The sequence below is a fragment of the Oppia nitens genome, unplaced genomic scaffold, assembly GCF_028296485.1.
Source record: "Oppia nitens isolate AA-2021 unplaced genomic scaffold, nextdenovo-longstitch-racon4-pilon3 scaffold13_pilon_pilon_pilon, whole genome shotgun sequence".
NCBI lineage: Eukaryota > Metazoa > Arthropoda > Arachnida > Sarcoptiformes > Oppiidae > Oppia > Oppia nitens.
Genome location: NW_026533192.1, coordinates 1719490 through 1738910, shown reverse-complemented (window position 1 = coordinate 1738910; position 19421 = coordinate 1719490). Strand labels below are relative to the sequence as shown.

General features: G+C 23.9%; 5 protein-coding genes across 5 annotated transcripts in view; 3 read left to right on the top strand and 2 right to left on the bottom strand.

Moving 5' to 3' along the window:
* Positions 1-5331, top strand: part of LOC128960828 (protein turtle-like) — a 55249-nt gene extending 49918 nt beyond the window's left edge. Inside the window, exons 6-17 of the mRNA XM_054306968.1 lie at positions 1160-1275; positions 3198-3351; positions 3447-3558; positions 3640-3815; positions 3884-3955; positions 4024-4281; positions 4351-4452; positions 4520-4657; positions 4732-4813; positions 4939-4961; positions 5036-5083; positions 5152-5331. Of these exons, the coding sequence (XP_054162943.1) occupies positions 1160-1275; positions 3198-3351; positions 3447-3558; positions 3640-3815; positions 3884-3955; positions 4024-4281; positions 4351-4452; positions 4520-4657; positions 4732-4813; positions 4939-4961; positions 5036-5083; positions 5152-5180 (1310 nt within the window). The 3' untranslated portion in view covers positions 5181-5331. The remainder of the gene's footprint in view (positions 1-1159; positions 1276-3197; positions 3352-3446; positions 3559-3639; positions 3816-3883; positions 3956-4023; positions 4282-4350; positions 4453-4519; positions 4658-4731; positions 4814-4938; positions 4962-5035; positions 5084-5151) is intronic.
* Positions 5332-9569: 4238 nt separating this feature from the next.
* On the bottom strand, positions 9570-10276 carry LOC128960850 (uncharacterized). The gene is made up of 2 exons (XM_054306990.1): positions 9871-10276; positions 9570-9793 (listed from the first exon to the last, which is right to left on the bottom strand). Exons 1-2 carry the CDS (start codon positions 10211-10213, stop codon positions 9660-9662), a joined length of 477 nt encoding a protein of 158 aa, XP_054162965.1. The 5' UTR covers positions 10214-10276; the 3' UTR covers positions 9570-9659.
* A 400-nt stretch (positions 10277-10676) lies between these two features.
* LOC128960839 (putative uncharacterized protein DDB_G0282133) lies at positions 10677-12322 on the top strand. The gene has a single exon (XM_054306978.1). The coding sequence runs from the start codon at positions 10836-10838 to the stop codon at positions 12141-12143; it is 1308 nt and encodes a 435-aa protein (XP_054162953.1). The 5' UTR covers positions 10677-10835; the 3' UTR covers positions 12144-12322.
* A 366-nt stretch (positions 12323-12688) lies between these two features.
* On the top strand, positions 12689-16101 carry LOC128958360 (tetratricopeptide repeat protein 39A-like). Its single transcript, XM_054304209.1, has 11 exons — positions 12689-12808; positions 12995-13039; positions 13648-13961; positions 14050-14182; positions 14238-14586; positions 14645-14958; positions 15017-15134; positions 15210-15321; positions 15393-15507; positions 15598-15824; positions 15905-16101. Exons 2-11 carry the CDS (start codon positions 13008-13010, stop codon positions 16003-16005), a joined length of 1815 nt encoding a protein of 604 aa, XP_054160184.1. The 5' UTR covers positions 12689-12808; positions 12995-13007; the 3' UTR covers positions 16006-16101.
* Positions 16102-16200: 99 nt separating this feature from the next.
* LOC128958489 (H/ACA ribonucleoprotein complex subunit 2-like protein) lies at positions 16201-16938 on the bottom strand. Its single transcript, XM_054304354.1, has 2 exons — positions 16515-16938; positions 16201-16446 (listed from the first exon to the last, which is right to left on the bottom strand). Exons 1-2 carry the CDS (start codon positions 16831-16833, stop codon positions 16205-16207), a joined length of 561 nt encoding a protein of 186 aa, XP_054160329.1. The 5' UTR covers positions 16834-16938; the 3' UTR covers positions 16201-16204.
* Positions 16939-19421: the final 2483 nt, after the last annotated feature.

Here is a 19421-nt window from a genome sequence, read left to right as displayed (position 1 = left end):
TTTTTTAATAATAACTTATCGATTCGTTAAATGTTAGCACTAAAGCTTAAGAATATATTGAAATAAATATATACTTTATATGTCTCTGCAAACATAATTTCATTGATAGCAAACTTTAAAATATGAGATATTTTTTTGTTAATAATGTTTTCAAATGATGAATAAACCATAGGATGAATGTATAATATTTTTGGTTAGAAAATGACATTTATAGTGATATCAAAAATATCATATATTCTATAATATATTTAAACTAATTTCCGCATTCAATGCTATTGATGTCAATGAAAAATTGATATCTAATAATGACTTAAAATGGCAAACCATTTAATGTGATGGCATCTGACTTTGTAATCAATAAAATAAAATTTAGTTCCGAATTTGTTGCTAAAAATATCATCGACACTACTTTTAACACAATTTATGTTTTTTTGTTATTATATAATAAATTTGATAATTTTTGTGCCTTAAATACATTTATTTATTGAAAAATCGATTTTTATTATTTACTGAATACTCTGTTAAAGTTTGTAGTAAAGCACAAAAAATCTAGTGTTTAGCGGATTGTAAAAATGTGAGTCAAAAATATAAAACAAACAAAAAATTACTTCTTTTCCATTAATTTTTTTGCTAAAAAATATTGAGAGCAAAGACTTCCTTTCAAATGATATGAAAACAGATTTTTTCTCTTTTTTAAAAAATATTTTATAACATATAAAATATACGACTTTTTAGAAGTTCATATGAAAAACATAACATTTGGTTCATCCATCGGATAAAAGTCATCAAACATTTTTCAAATATTATATATCTCTTTATATATATATATATATATTCTTTATTTTTCTATTTTGTTGGCTATCGTTACTGATTATTATATCCGTAAATAAAAAAAAGAAAAGCATACATAAACATAAATATAGATACTTTATAACTATTTTATTTGACTTTATTTACTTTACTATTTTACAATTTATATACTGTACAGTATATCATACATTATATTACATTACAAATATTGAGGTCTAAAGCAATGACCGAATGAGATGATGAGTGTGTTTAAGATAAAGTCAAATAAAATTTTTTTTAGTAAACAAATAATAGTTTAATGGACTTCTCAATAATAATAAACTAATATATGTTATCTTTGACTGTCCAGAACCTCCAATATTTACCATAAAACCGCCCGAATTTTACCAGAAGCCAGTGGGAAGTGATGTTATAATGGCCTGCGATGGCGTCGGTAATCCAAAACCAATCATTACTTGGCGTAAAGTAAGTTATGATTATTTATATTTATATCTCTATTTTAAATCTATGTTTGATTTAATGTATTGTATTGTATGTATTTGTGTTTACGATAAGACTACTGACCCGATATTAAATGCAAAATGTTTTTTATATAATATATTGTTATTTAAGGCATTTAAGTCACATGTCATTTATCAGAGGATAATCTTTAGGTCAAAAAGGATTGCGGTTTATATATACTTTATATATAAATATTGTATCAATAAATATATGTATATATTGTATAAACCAATGTTTGATATGCGATGAATGGCTTTTGTGCTTCAAATGCCAAACAGACATGTGATAAATGAATGGCAAACTAAATGTAATGATTATATGACTGTAAGAGAAATGCAGACAAAAATAGAGACACAAATAAGTTTGCTTTCATTGATAACCAAGAATTGGGTCATAACTTTTGTATCGATTAATGGTTGGGAACCATAAAAATAGACACATTTAATAGTAATTGTATAATAATATAATCACTATTTTATAAAACCATTACATTTCCATAGCATTTTGTAAAGGTTTGCATTTAGGATAAAATTCAAATAGCCAGAGATGACTGTGTTATAACTTTTATTAGTAATAATGTTACACTACTCGTAATCATATTATTATTGTTTCACTCAGTGATACAGTATTATACTACTGTATATTAAAAACATGCAAACCTACAGTAATATATGGTAACTATACGCTATATTTGCCTTATATAAAGATTATTATTTAAATGCTTATTTTGGAAACTAGATTTTATGTCATAAAAATAAGTTAAATCTTATAAAATGCTAAAATGTTTTTTCAAGTATTAACTTCACATACCTTCTCTTTTATGTAATACTTTTATATAAATATAATTTAATATAAAAAGGCGACCTTAATAATAATCTTTCAAAAAGGATTAGTAGTTCATTTTATATAAAATTGTATATTTTATATATATATATATATATACAGTATACTGTATATTTATTTATGTCACTATGTAATTCCCATACAATGCTAATGGATATAATGTATTTAAAAATATATTAAAATTAATATTTGAGTTTATAGAAAAGCAAATTATTGTTTATTTTATTAAATTTAACAATTTTCAACATTTATTATATGCAAAATTTATTTTTTTATAAGAATTTCTATATAATTATATAGATATACTCTTATATGTGATGGTTATTATTATCAGTTTATTTTGGTTGTCAAACACGAGTTGTTGTAAAAGAAAAAAATCGATTTCACATTAAATGAAATAATGTTGAGCTTAGAGATGTGTTTCATATGTGTGGCACTGGTTTTGTAGGGGACAGTCAGTCAGGATATACATCTTATTGTTGGTCTAATGCTATTGTGTTGTTCACAAAAAAATAAATGAATGGTCTTTTCTCTGTTGACCACTAGATCTGCTGAATTAAAAAACCCGATCCAATCATTTATCTGTTAGCTATTTGTTAGATATTTTTTATATACAACTATCAAATTGATACCAAAATTTATATATCAATTTCATGTCTTAATTCAATTGTAAAGTCATTTGCCAATAATTTATAGTCAAAGTTTGCAATTATATTAATAGAAAATCTAAGAAAGAGAGGGCAAACCTTATTTATTATTGAATTTTATGACATCTCATCATTTGATAAGGAAATTCAATTTAAAATTAATGTTTTAAATGGCTTAACATATCAATTGATGCAAACAAAATTGATTAAATTTTTATAAATATATACATAATATAATAATGTATATAATAAACACTGTATACTAAATATTTATATCAATAGTTTTATACTCAAATGTAGCAATGATTTAAATGTATGATTATTAAATTAAACACTGTATGACTAATATTTGTTATATACTTATAACATGAATGACAAACTTTTATCATTTGACAGACTGATGGTTCAAAGTTGCCAAAGGATAGGACATTCATACGTTCCGGTAATTTGACGATAAAGTCCATCAAAAAGGAAGATCACGGAAAGTATGACTGTGTTTTGGACAACATTATCGCCACATTAGTTACATCAACTACACTACTTGTCGATAGTAATAATCATTACTATTTATTATTACCGACATTTATTAAGTAGTAAAACTAATAATGATTAACTGATTTTCTCTTATAATCAAACAATTATTAGGTACGACACCACACGCACCGACTAATGTATCGGTTAATACCAGTGCCTTTGCAGCAACCGTGACGTGGGTTCCCAATCACGATGGCGGACATCAACAACACTTCAGCATACGGTATATTCATCGTTGAATTCGTTGATAATTTAGATAATCTTATAAATTTATATTAAAATTTTCAATTTTTTATAACAAAAGTTATCGGTTTTCCGATGAAGACGAGACCGGATGGATGACATTAAGGCCACCGGAAGCTACGTCTGCCTTCACTATATATAACTTGAAACCCGACACTGAATATGATTTTCAAGTTTTTGCCTCTAATTCATTGGGTCGGGGAATGGGCTCTAATATAATAAGAGCCCGAACTAAGAGTAAGTGAATGAAAAATTATTAAATTAAAATTATTAAAAATCTATACAATATTTAATTATTAATTTAGGCTGGGACGGTAATAATAGTCAATACCCAACAGATGCATACGGTTCTACATATTCTCCTATACAACCTGCCGGTGCGTCAAACAGTTACTTAAGATAGTTTATGAAAAATTTATATGAATTTTTATATTTTATTTTAAAGAGGAAAATACAAAATCAGGCACTACTGATACATTAGCTGAACCAACTTTACCATCGTCAACAACAGCAGCGCCTACCGGTCCAAAGCCTGGACACGTGCGTAATGTAACGATTGAGAAGATGGCTCAGGGATGGGTGGTTTCGTGGTTACCTCCATTAGACAAGTCTACACAAGTGGCCTATTATACAGTTGAATATAAAGAAGGCGATGAAAAGTGGATCACTTCCGAAGCCATTTCCAAAGACACGGCTTACTTGAGTCAGTCATACGAAGAATTTTCATTAATGTTTAAGTTATAACTAATTTGTTTTAATTTGTATTAAACAGTTAAAGATTTACAACAGGGATCAAAATATACTATACGTGTCAATGCATATAATATATTAGGTATTGGAGATATCGGACAATCCATTGATTACAAAATTACAGGTATTATTATTTGAATTTAATTAATAAATTAATTTTTTAATGTATATAAATTACATTTATTTTTTAGGACCGGAAGGTATGAGAGGACCGCGTGCTATAACTGCCGGTATAGTCGGTAGTGTATTATTTTTTGTGGCCGCTATTATACTAAGTGTTTGTACCGTTAAAATATGTAACAAAAGAAAGAGACGTAAACTAGAAAAAGGTTTTATTGAAAATTTTAATCAATAAATAAATTAATTAAATATTTATAAAAATATATATATAAATGATTTATAGCATATATGATGGTCACTTGTCCTGTGATGGACGGCGTCAATGGTAGTCATTCTCACGGCGGAAGTCCCGTTACACTCAAACAGTAAGTTCATAATTGGTTTTAGTTTTTTTTAAAATTTAATTTCATGTTTTAATGAATGTGTTTGTGTTTTAAATGCATTTTATACTTTACATTTCAATCAATCCATTTCATTAATGTATTGCCAGATCATCTCAGAATAATATTAAAGGTATTTATTGAAAAAAATGATTACTGGTATATCATAAAAAAATAAAACTAATATACTTTTTATTTTATTTTTAGCTCATAATGATTTAATATGTAGTTTAGGGACACCCGGAAGTCTTCTCGGTATTAATTTTTAAAATTATTTTTTGATAATTAATATTAAATTTAATGTCTTTTGTTTTCTATTATAGATATGAGAAAAGCTGAATATCAAGTTTGAAAATCAATTTATACAAATATTTACGAGAAAATCTACTTATATACACATTTGCCTCAATATACATCAAAATTTGTCGACACATTTGTCTAATTAAATGCCAGAATATTTGATATTCATTTGTGTGAACAATGAGTGCTCATTAAGATTACACCGACATATCCGTCCACTACTTGAATAATATTTCAATATTATTAATATATATATATATATATATTAATAATAATAATAATAATAATAATAATAATAATAATAATAATAATAATAATAATAATAATAATAATAATAATAATAATAATAATAATAATAATAATAATAATAATAATAATAATAATAATAATAATAATAATAATAATAATAATAATAATAATAATAATAATAATAATAATAATAATAATAATAATAATAATAATAATAATAATAATAATAATAATAATAATAATAATAATAATAATAATAATAATAATAATAATAATAATAATAATAATAATAATAATAATAATAATAATAATAATAATAATAATAATAATAATAATAATAATAATAATAATAATAATAATAATAATAATAATAATAATAATATATTATTACTAAAGGAAATCAAATGTCAGCACTTTTCATCTCATTTATAGAAATCATTGATTCATTTCTTTTTATTTATTTTATTAATTTATTTGTTGCTATCAAATACTACGTTAATTGAATATTTATTCATACAATATGTATTCAATAACTCAAATAATTATAGTAAATACAACAAATCAAGCGTTAAAAGTATAATGAATATAATTTTCTAAACAATTAAAATTGCTTTTATAGACAAATTAAAACAACAAAATTTTGAGAAAATTGAAATTAAATTTTAAATGCATTTACTTTAAACTTTAAAGCACTGCATTTGCATTATACTTGAGTAATATATAGAGATTTAATGACAATGAGAGATAACATAGGTTTTAAGTAATATTATTTGAAGTGAAATGAAATTTGAGATATAAATGGATATAAAAATATTTTTATCTTAAATTCCATTATTTATAGCTAAGAGTCAACAAATTCTGATAACTGAATAGATATTGAATTCCTTTATATATCTATTATTTGAATTATCAATAGACAGAATTGAAAAATAATATTTTTATTTTATATTTTTGGTTTAAATAAAATCATTTTATAATAGAAATGTATAATTAGTAAAAACATAAAATAAATTCCATCCATTCTTTACAATAAAATAAATAATGAAATATGAGATTATTATTGTTATTATTAATATAAAATTTAGATTACGGTACTAATATAAAATTATAATATCTTAGGTATACAAATTTTTTCACTTTTTAGAAATTATTTCTAAATAATATTAATATACTGTATTACTCTATGCATTCTATTAATAAATTATAATTTTATTGACAAATTTTTATTAATTTTAATTAGTTTTTGAGAATTTTCGAAATGTATTATCTATTATATCATATTATATAAAATATATTAAATTCCAATGTATTTAGTTTTTATTTTTATGTTATATATTTATTATATATTAAATTAACCATAAAATAGTTTTATTAAACATTGCTTAATAGAGTTGGTCAAACAGATAAATTTCTATAAAATAAAAAAAATTCTAGAATCTAAAAATTTTTGTTTGTTGAATCACCATGATAATTATGTATATTAAATAAAGTAGAGTTTTATAGAAATTAATTTTTGAGAAATTTTCTGGAAATTTATTAAAAATGTCTATTTGTCCAACTCTATTGTTTAATCATTTTAGACATTTATACTAAATTTGACATTTAGTCGCATTATAAACACACAATGTTTTATCTAATAACACAAATTGTTTTATTGAACACTTGAGTAATTGCTCAACAAATGAATACTTTATTTATAGTCAATATTGAGATAAACATACGCTTAACAACACTTTTTAGCATTTAATATAGATTTGCATTTTTAATTAAACTATAAAATTCAAGTTTGGTATCAATAATAACAATAATCATTTTATAAATACATTGTATTTTAGCATTATAAAATATTTTATTATAACTTTAATGTCTAGATAAAAATTATTTAGTCATTTTAAATAAGAGTCCAGTTTGGTTTATGTTAGTATTTTTAACTATTCCATAAAATTCACAAAAATCTTTATTTTTATAAATACTTTTCAAGCTTACTAATCTCATTAACCCCCCGCCCACTTCTACCCAGCTTATGTGGACGCCTTATTTGAATGACTCATAAAAATCATTACAAATTTTTAAAAATCTGAAATAATTATTATTAAATTTTTAAATGTCTATAATCTAGCACAATACATTGCTTGATTGTTGTGTGAATTATTTATTTGTGACATAACAAGTAAAACTAATTTATAAAATTTAATTATATTTAATTATATTATAAAACATAGTATTTCTGGGCTTTTGTGTGTGTGTTTGTGTGTGTGACAAAAAAAAGCTCAAAATTTCAATTTTATTAAATACTTTATATACTTAGGTTACATAAGGTATTTAAGTGTATATATGCCTATAAAAGCAAAATGAGACAATCTGATTTTTGGGATATAATATATTAGATCTAATAATTTATTTAATTAGATTTGAACTTAAAATGTATCATAATTTGTAATATATGATTATTCTTAACTATATCATTGTATATAATTGTAAATAGAAAAATACAATATACTTTATATGTATATAATTATAAATAGTTATTTAAATTATTATCATTCATTCATATTGTAAATTGTAAATCACATGTTATACACATTATCACCAAAAATGTCGGCTCCCGTGGAGCTTATGAGACAATATAGTGAAATAAATGTGTAATATATATATAATTTATATAAATACGCTAATATAATAATGTTTACAATTATTTAAATTTATGTAAATATCGATTTGTTTATAACAATTTTTATTAGGATATCAATTGTGTAAATACATTAGTAAGCTATACATTATTTATAATATTTATATAATCTACTCAATAGGTTTATTTAATTAAAATTGTAAATATTATAAATTGCATTATAAATTGTAATAAACAAGTTTTTAATATTGTATACAATAAAATAAATTTAGAAAAATCAAATTATAAATAAAATAAAACAAATTATTACTAATATAAAAATTATTATTTAAAACAGAATAAAATTACAATAGTTTATTAAATTAATTTCAAAATGATATAATTTGACTATAAAGGACTGATCAAAATTATTTAGAAAAAAATCTGAATCATTTATAAATCTTAAAAACTATTTTCATTAAATAAAATTAGAAAATTGTAAATATATAGATTTTTGAATTACAAATATTATTTGATAATGTATTGATAAAAATATGATTATTATAACTTTGTATGATATCTCATAAATATGGTCGCGATTATCATAAGTTCTCTTTTGTTGGTCACCATAGTATAAGTCATCATAAGCTAGTGATTCATCAGTAAATAATTCAATTTGATGTGTATTTGATAGATCTATTGTTCATAATTTTTATTTCATTTTATTAACATTTATTTAAGTAAATTGATTGATATATTTAGTGATATTATCGTAGTTATGGTTATTGTTAATATCGATGTTACAAATGGCTAATTCTCTATCTGTTGATAACTCTGTTCCGACTTTTTTTTGTGAATCGTTTTAGTGGCAAATATAATGATTAATAAAAGCATAAATGATGACACAATAAATATCATTATAATCATATTAAATGTCAACTTTTTATTATCATATGATTATTGCTTATCAATGGTGAGCACCAGTATAAGATGGCCAACCCTAGAATATAACCGGAATCATTGACAATAAAAACTTATGATAAGATGCCAGCAATTTGTTATTCATGTCTGAAAAACAATTTATTTGATGACTCTATCACTATATTTTCAGTTATGTTTAACATCTCTGAAAGTCATAGTTTTTATATAAGCAAATTGCTATAATAAGGAATGCTAGACTAATATCATATGTTATGTTAATTATATAGATATTTGATATATTAATATATGACAATCATTAATATAATATTTCACGTGATATATAATTGAATATCACTTTAACAAAACAATATTGCTAAATATGTTATATATCAAAAATGTAGCAATATTGAATTGCTATTTATTTTTAGCATAAAATAATTTAAAAAATTATATAGGCTTATATTTATAAATTTTGTATAATATAAAATAATAAATTTTATATTTTAATCATTTTATTTATTATTTTGTCATTATTTGAATACAATAGCAAATAAAAAAATATTACAATAATTGTAACCAATTAATAATAGATATAATTTAACAATTTCAATGTTATATTAAATATTCAATTAATAATAATTTAGAAATTAATTTCTAATTATAATTTTTATAATAATCATATAATTTTATAATGTCAATAGTTTGCATATTAATTGGTATAATTTGTCACAAAAGCAGTTGTTATTAAAATAATCAAAACTTTTTGATGATTTCTTGAGCCGCTTTCAATAGACCTGTTGATGATTTGTCGCTCACGTTTAGGATGTGTTTCCAGAAACTGCTGTTTACGATCACATTCTTGAATCTCTCGATTCGCACAACACGTCCTATAATCATAAGTAATAACATATAATAAATTCAATTATACATTAAAAAAATAAATGCAAAAAACAATAATAGATACCGTCATCAAAGATATCTTTGACATTTAGTCTACTTTTAGCAGAAGCCGATTCATCGCCTTTACTAAACCAAACTTCAGCCGTTCCTACAGATACTCCAAAGTTGTTGAGATGAACCACAACTTTAGCCACTTTTCCATACTTTGAAAACTGTCGGTTAATGTCTTGAATAGATATATCTGTTCCCAAATTAGACAATAGTAGTCTTGCGTCGTCGTTATTAGTCCTTATATTAGGTCTGAGACGTCGGGCCGGAGCCATACGTTGCGGTCGAAACACTGGTCTTTGTGGAGGTCGTCTCTGGCGACCACTTCTCTTAGCATTTTGTTTCTGATTATTAGTCATTTTGCGTCAATTAAATCAAATGTAGACGAAATTAAATTATTTATAAATTTAACTCTATTTATATACTCTATTTTCAAAGTAAAACTTAATAATAATACTTATATTATATACTTTATTATTATAATCATTTTGACTAATTAAATCACAGTTTAAAATTTATATTATATTTTATGTACGAAATGATAAACTTGTAATATTAATAATTAGTAATATTACATTATTTTTAAATAAATGAGTTTTAAGTATCAATAATAATTTTCAGCTATGAGTTTGTTAACAAATAAATATAAAATATATTAGTAAATTATAATTTATTATAGATAAAAATTAATTTAAATAAACTTTATGAATAATCTATATCAATGATTTATCATTTTATTTTTTGAGTGATTATCATATGATTAATTATTAAATACTATATTTTGAATATTCAAAGTCAAAAACAACTAACAATATATTATTTCAGTATTAATAATAATTTTTTTTTAATCCATAACTTAATCAAACTTTTGAATAATTGAAAAACAGTTATAGAAATTTGAGTTATTTAGGAGATGACTTATACATTACTTTTATTATTAATTCAAAAAACTTAAATTTAAATTGATTTATTAAATCAAATATGACAACTGAATTTGTATTGAATCCAATTAACGCAAACACTGAAAAATATCTGTCAACCAGTGAATCGGATGAGGGATCGGAACAGATGGACGACTCAGAGCCAGAATATGAAGTGGAAAAAGTAATTAAAAAACGCGTAATCAATGGTAAAGTTGAATATCTACTAAAATGGCTAAATTTTAGCCCCGAAAACAATACATGGGAACCGATAACAATGATGTCGTGCGATGAACTAATTGATAACTACGAAAATGATATAAATAAAAGATTCAAAATCACTTTCAACGATATCTTTGGTGATAATTGCAATAATAATGAATTGTCAAATGTTTCCGACACATCACTCGGTAATGACTCTGGAATTGGAGGAATGAGTTTTAATGATAATGAAAATATTGGATGTAATGATAACAATAAAAGAGTTGACACAACAAGAGTTAAGGAAAATAAACGACAGAAAGCATTTGAAAGGAGAAAATCAGTCAAAAAAGTCAAAAGTGTTTCTTCTGATAATAAAGAAATAAAACAATCGGATAACCAAACAGAGGACAGAATCCAACAAATGGTTGATAACGATAGTGATTCTTCATGTGATTTCATGAGCCAACCGTCTATTTTTGACTTATCATTATCCGAGTCAAACATTGTCATCGATTTGGATGAAATGACTATAAATGAAAACATTAATAATAAAAGTGTTGATAATTTATTGAAAATGTCAGACAATTCAAATGACAATCTGCTGCCAATTACACCCAACTTAGAGGATAGAGTCGAGAGTTTTACTTCCGATAGCTTAGAAGTGACCAAAAATAAAAAGGTCGAAGTATTTACCATCGATGACAGCGATGACGAAGAGGATAGCGTTTATGAGACACCAAAAGTGTCAAAAGATCGGACAAATTATAGACGAAAGCAAAGAAATGAAAAACAAATTAATTACCAAAACATAGCAGAAATTGTCATCATTTCTGACTCTGAAGAAGAATCACTTGTATCACATACTAATGATACTAATGATGAGGATATCAATGAAAACACTACAAAGACTAAAGAATTGTCATTTAAAAATAATATATTAAATAGTGATAACAGTAGTGATAATAACAATAAGATTTACGATAAGATAATTGGCAACAATAAGAGCAGTGAAAGAGAAATCAACGGTAAAAACTGTGGCAATGATTACGAATCGGATGACTCGGAAAAAGAGTTAGTCATTGATATACCGATAAATGTGGATAAAGTGTTGGATATGGGATTAATTGTAAATGAATTTGAAGACATTGAGGATCAATATGAATGATAAATGTTTTTTTTCAATTTCTTTTTAATTTTAACTATAAATTTTTATTTTTGATTATGACTTCATTTAGTTTTTTTATTATTGTATTTTATAGAAAATGTTTTTAATAAGATATTCTCATTAGTTATTGAATTTTTGAAGTTTATATGTTGTAAAGTAAGTTTTTTATTATAGACTTTCCTTAAACTTAAAAATATAAAAACTTAGACTTAAAAATAATTATTGTGACTTTTAATAAGACTGCAATTTTGATTTTAATAATAAATATATTTTTAATTATTTTAAGTGCTTATAAATAAATAAATATGGAAGTAATAATTTGAAATATGAAACATTAATTATTATTGTTTATATAGAAAATAAAATACAGGTACACTAAATAATTATATGAACGATGCAAATGAATAAAACTGGAAATTATATCAAATTTCCAAATTGTTAACCAATAGATTGTGCAATGATTTCCCAAACATTATAAAACAGTGAAATCCAATCAAATGGTAATTCAAAACTTTCTCTAATATGTTGTTATATAATCTGGAAAAACGAGTTTTCTGTATATTATAACATAACTATACGTTAGTTGATTATGTATGATAAGGATATGAACTTTCACTGTTAGCTTTCAAATGTATATTTTAGTCGGCCTTTTAGTCTTCAAACTGGTATTATTAATATTACCACTATTTCTAACTATACAAATACTATAATGTTATTGTTAAATAAAATGTTTTTAATTATAAAATTAAATTGTTAATAATTTAGTTTTATTGTTTAAATTATATATAATTAAAATATATATTTATAAAAATATAATTTTATTCATTAATTAATATAATTTGGACTAACAGATGTTGGATAATCATGAATTTAAATAATAATAATAATAACAAAAGGTATGTTGTTTTTTATAACTCATATAAAATATATTATTTATACATTATTTAATATATATATATAACTTATTTATAATATAACTTATGTTTAATATTTATAGAATTTTATAGTAATTTAGTATTTTATAACTTATGTATAGTTTATACAGTATAAATTTTAATTTTATTCAATCAATGTTTTGCGCAATTTTATTAATTAAATTGTGTTACAATATAATATATTGAATATATAGTATACTGATATTATACAGTAATGTAGTATTGTACATAACAATTTTTATAATTAATAGTTAGACTATAACATATATTATATTGTAATGCATGTCTAAAATTTAGAGCTATTGTATTAATATCACTAAAATCATGAGTTATCTATCAAATGTAAACTTATTTATTTTTATAGAAAATTACATTTGTTTGTGAATTATATGCAAACAAAATTACAATTAATATTTTTATGGTTTCAAATAATTTTTGATTATATTTCCTTATGTTTGAAGCAATTTTAAAACATAATTTATATTTACATCAATTCATTAAAAACTAAGAAAAAATATATTTAAAAATTAATATAAAACATCATTAAAATTATATACAATTTTTTGTAGCAATGAATTGCCAACAATTGAAGAGTCAATACGATTGGCAACTTTGGCCTTAGAGACGGCCATTGAAACCAATGGACTCGAGACGTCTATACAAATGTTAGATCCTTTTGCCGACAAATGTCTTTATCACAGCTCATTGCGATCTATTATTATTATATTGAATGCCGGACTTACACTACAAAAGCATGACTTGGATAGGGCTACCCAAAGTTGGGCACAAACGGCTCAATTAAGTAATAGATATAGACGTACTGGACTTATCAGCGATTTGGTTAAACTATTTAAAACACCCGACTATAATAAATATAGTGATAGTATGTTTGTTATCAAATAATTTTTTTTAATAACTATTAAAACAAAATTGTGCACTAATTTTAAAATAATGGTTATTAAAATTTATAGTGGAAGTTCACGCTGAGCTAACTCACGCTAAATTTTTGGGTCTGAGCGCACTGTTAGGTGCTTTGGAGGCACAAAACATTTATGCATTGATTAAAATTGCATATCGTCTACGATTGTGTGTCAACGCCTTCAGGCAAGTCCTCGAAAAATCAAATAATATTTAAAACAATTTTAATTTAAAACAATAGAGAGTGTAAAGTAATATTGAGGAGTAAAACCAATTGGGAGTCAGAGCTTTCACGACAAAACTTTGAAGCGGGAGTCCGGTTGGCTAACGGCATACAACACTTAATGATTAGTCACATACCACCCAAACTGTTAAGGATTGTCAACTTTCTGGGATATAAGGGAGTAGAAAGTCGGGCCTTACAAGAGTTAACCAAAACTGCTTTTGAATTGCCCGGTCTGAGTGCTAGAATAGCACAGGTAGTGCTTCTGGTTTATTGGATTGTCGGACAATCACACGGATGTCTCGGACCTAAAGACTTGACGCTTAGCCAACAAATAATAGACAAAGAATTAAAACGATTTCCAAAAGTATTCAAAAGATATAAAATGTTTGTTTAAAATAATAATTTAATTTATAAAATTTCAGAGTTTACTCTATAAGATATTAAATGCAAAATTAGCTCAAGTGAGTGGTCATATAGATGAGGCCATCCAACTGTTTAAGGATTGTTTAGTAGGCAATGATTTAGTTGTCACTCATAAGCTCTTTCACATTGAGCTGTCTTTTAGTTATGCTCTCAAATGTCAATGGGATGAATGTATTAAATATGCAGAACTGGTCCGACAACAGGCCATTCATTCACCGGCTATTATTACTTACATTTTAGCCATCTTTAAGTTTGCTAAAGCAGTCGATGATAATGACCAACAAATGAAAAAAGAGGCGAATCAGTTGTTTGAGTCAGTATTTGGTGTAATAAATGATTTTTTTATTAACTCAATTTAACTTTTAAAATAGGAGTATACCTGATATGAGAATCCGATATTTCGGTAAAACCATAACACCCGAGAAGGTGGCCGTAGAGTTGTCCCTCAAATATGTCCGAAATAATCACTTTCTTCCGTTACCCGAATTGGTCTGTCATTACTGTAATAAATTTTCAATAATAATAATAAAATTATAATTTTTGTTGAATTAATTTGAAACATAGGATACCCTCTATGGTAGTAATCATCTGTACTTTTTAAAGAATAATCCAATATATTTGGACCGACATTTACAACGCGTTGATAAATATATATCTATTTTTAAAAAGGATTTCGGTATTTATCATATTATTAATACCAGTAATTATTATTTAAATAATGCTAATCCTTATATCAATTATCTATAGATGAAGGCAATGGTGTTGATAGCTATGTATCGGCTCTTTTCTATAAAGCATTTCTATTGAAACTTAAGGGACACTATGAGGAAGCAAAACAATGTCTTAATATCATCTTAAATGAGTTCGTATTTTTAGTTTACATTAAATTTATTATTGTATTATAGATTTTTATAAATTATAATTTTAATGCATATGTAATACTATACTATAGAGAGCAAAATATTGAGAAAAACTCGTCGATATTACCGCAAACAACATTGGAAATGGGTCTCATCCAACTGTCCACTAATAACTCAGAAGAGGCCAAAAATTGGCTCAAAAAGACAATGAGAGACTATAACCGATACCTTAATGAAAATTATGTCCACTTAAGGATTTATGCGGCACTCAGGGAACTCGGCATTAGTACTGATAAACAAAGTGCTAATCAAAACCAAAGTATTTCAACAATTTTATTATATAATATGTAAACTTAAGATATGATTATAAATAATATTTGTCTTATTTACCAAAAATAGTTAATCAATTTGGAAAACAGTGGCTTAAAGACTTGGAAGTCGAAGAAAAGAGTTATGAAAATATCTTAAAGACAGATAATATGGTTTTATCAATCAATTAGACCCTCTTTTAATTTATTTTAAACATTTTTGTCTCATTTTGTTTTGATTTACCGGTACTATAGCTTAATAATTATAGGTATTATAAATGATATTAAGTGAGAAAATATAAAATAATTATAAACGTTATTATAAATTATTGTTTTATTACATTATTTCAAAAATAATTGTTTTTAAATAAAGTTAATATAAAATGATTTATTATATGGGAAGCGGTAATGATTTGATTTCAAGTTTACATTCATTATATATGTCTTCATAATCAGCACTTTCTTTAATAAGTACCATAAGAGCTGGTCTTTTGATACCAACTGCGGTTGAGATGTCGGCCCTCAGCGGCACATAAATGTATGGCAATTGTTTGTCCTCACAAACTGCCGGCAAATGACACATAACATCAACTGGTGTCACATCTCCAGCAAACACAACAATACCCGTCTCTCCTATTAATATCAATAATAATTTTATATCAATCATATCAATCATTATTGTCATCAATGGTCATCAATACCTTTCCTGATCCTCATCTGAACGTCTTTAAGTCCGATACGAAGTAATGTCTTTCTATTGATTTTCGATGCCTTTCGGATCAATTTAAACAATTTCTTCGCCAGTTTTCTCGTCGCCATTGGTTTAGCAATGATTGACGTGAAGTCTATCTTCTGGTCGTAAGACAGTTCAGTCCAACGTCTCGAGTCATTCAATGGTATTGACATCTCTTCTGTCTCTTCTTCTTCTTTCACTTCTTCTTCAATCTTTATTTTCTTCACTTTCTTTACATCCATGTCTTCATCGATGTCTTCATGTTTTTCTCTCTTTGTTTTTCCCATAATTTCATTAAATGTTTGAATCACTTATTAATTGAAATATACTTTAAATTAATATCAATTCAATTCATAACAAACACAACACACGTGTTGAACACACTGTAAATATTTAACAATAAATACAATCATAATATACTGTAATACACTAAACATTTTCAGAACAAACTCGGTACTTTTTTATTTATGTTACTTATGTTTTTTATGCTACATTTGATAATTATAAAGATACCATATTGTCATGWGTTGTTTAAAAAAATGCGACATCATTTATGTAATTATATAATTATTTAATAGAGATATAGTTACACAAAAAACATATGTAATATACATAAAAAGGGCCCGAGTCTTCGGTAGATCATAACCGTGTATTTAGTTAACTAACACTCACTAGAGGTCATAGAAATCAATTAATTGTAATATAATTAGGGTTAGATCAGATTCCCTCCCTCGTCTTATTTTCCATAAGTTCCTTATATTCCCTGTTCCCTGGGAAGACATTTCCTTGTGGTACCACCTATCGTACCATAACTCACATTACATAATGTTTAATTAAAAACACGTTTGTATAGTAAATGACTGCAAAATGTATTTAATGTTTTTACTAAATGTTTAATAATATTTGAATCATATTTTGATTGAGTTATTACTAACATACTGGTCCCAATTGAAACACATAGTCATTGAGATTAGGTACTTTATAATGTATGACAAATTATATTTTCCCTTTCTAACGATCAAGGGAGGGAATATAATATATTTTCCATATTTTCCGGGAAAATTGGAGGGATTTTATTTGGGAACTTCCCTCCCTGGGAATCTCAATCTAACCCTAAATATAAGTAAAGTAAAAGAAAAAGTACTTTAATTCTTGTAAATTATCGTTAATTAAATTGTTTTTAAATTTTAAAAAATAATTTTAACTAATTTAAAATTTACTAATTTTTATTTTGAATTATGCATATTACTATTTACACTCTATTTAATTGGTAATATTATTTTTTAAATGTTTCACAAATAATAAATATATTATATAATTGACTTTTATTAATAAAATATTAATAGCATTTACACTATTTTTATTAAAATTCTTGTATTTGTTAAATCAATTTTATACAAAATTTTCTATTTGTGATGAAATATAATTGTTATTGCAGTACATTATCAATGCATTGACAGCAGTGTTCATATCATTGGTTTCATTCAATTTCTCGCATATATTCACAAAAACATTCAGTTTTTTGCAATACATAGTTACTCTGTTGTGTTAACCAAATCTTCAGGTCTATGATTAGCAATCATTGGTTTTTTAATTTGATATTTAAGATTATTTTTCCCCTTAAATTTTAAAATAAATTAAATTAATATGAAGTTGTTTAACATTATATTATGAATGACCCAAAAACATAGCGACTGATAGTTTGACAATAGATATGTTACAGTATTGTTGGTCGTGTTGTCCTTCCCTAGCATTAATAGCCGGGTCTTTATTAACCATATGATCTCTAATAGTTATATATATAATATATATATATTCTATTTATATTCTTTACAATTCTTATAAAAAACTATTATATTTTAGATAATTTCCTTATAATTTTATATAATATCAATTTTAATACTATTATATCCATTTTATAAAATAAATTATAGGCCAAAGCAATTATTTTAAAAATTGGCAATATTTAAGTATTTTATTAAAATATTTATATTTATCCAATTAAATCAATGGTTGTTAATTAGGCAAGGTCACTGGTATAATACATTTGTTTAATCTTAAACTAGAAATATATTTTTATAAAATAGTATTAATTACTTTACTTACAGTATGTATGTTTGTTTTATGCAATTGTTAGATAAATAGTTTAATAAGCATACAATCACATTCTAAATATATCAATGAATCTTTTTTTAATAATAATTATCTCCGTAATTAATTATATAATAAATTACTAAATAGTTTTAAAAAAATAAATTTAAAAAATTCTGTTTTAATTATAAGAGTTAACGTTTTATCACTGTCTGACTCATAAATTATCATCTTATTATATACATGTGACAAAATATAATTAAATTATTGATAATAATTTTAGTAATTATTAATATCAATTGTCTTAGTAGTATAAGTTATAATTATGTAATTGAGTTTTAATCTAATTTAACAAAATGTTGTTAAATGTATATATATATCAGTGATTGAAATAAGCTTTATAAAAACAAATTGCACATATAAACTAGTACAAATTAAATAAGTAAGGATAAGTTTATTTTACTTATTGATTGATACAAAGTTATTATAAAATATCTGTTAAGTAAAATAACATACTGTATTATCAATTCATCATCATATTACTTAAAATTTAAACAATAACTTTTAGCATTTATGACATTTATAGTTTTTGTACACCAAATACGTGTTAAAAATAAGTTGCATTTATATTTTATTTAATATATAAATTATTATAAAAAATAGATTTTATTTTTATAATTAAAAAATATTTAATATTTGTTAATAACAATAATTAAAATAATATATTTTATACTATATTATTTTAATTATTGTTATTAACAAATATTTTTATATTAAAACAAAT

Coding starts and splice junctions, on each gene's coding strand:
- LOC128960850 (XM_054306990.1), bottom strand. CDS start 10,213: ATGACTAATAATCAGAAACAAAATGCTAAGAGAAGTGGTCGCCAGAGA. Junction 9,794..9,870: donor CAAAGATATCTTTGATGACG/GTATCTATTATT, acceptor TTATGATTATAG/GACGTGTTGTGCGAATCGAG.
- LOC128960839 (XM_054306978.1), top strand. CDS start 10,836: ATGACAACTGAATTTGTATTGAATCCAATTAACGCAAACACTGAAAAA.
- LOC128958360 (XM_054304209.1), top strand. CDS start 13,008: ATGAATTTAAATAATAATAATAATAACAAAAG. Junction 15,135..15,209: donor TTCTTCCGTTACCCGAATTG/GTCTGTCATTAC, acceptor TTTGAAACATAG/GATACCCTCTATGGTAGTAA. Junction 15,825..15,904: donor AAGTGCTAATCAAAACCAAA/GTATTTCAACAA, acceptor TACCAAAAATAG/TTAATCAATTTGGAAAACAG.
- LOC128958489 (XM_054304354.1), bottom strand. CDS start 16,833: ATGGGAAAAACAAAGAGAGAAAAACATGAAGACATCGATGAAGACATG. Junction 16,447..16,514: donor TCAGATGAGGATCAGGAAAG/GTATTGATGACC, acceptor TGATATTAATAG/GAGAGACGGGTATTGTTGTG.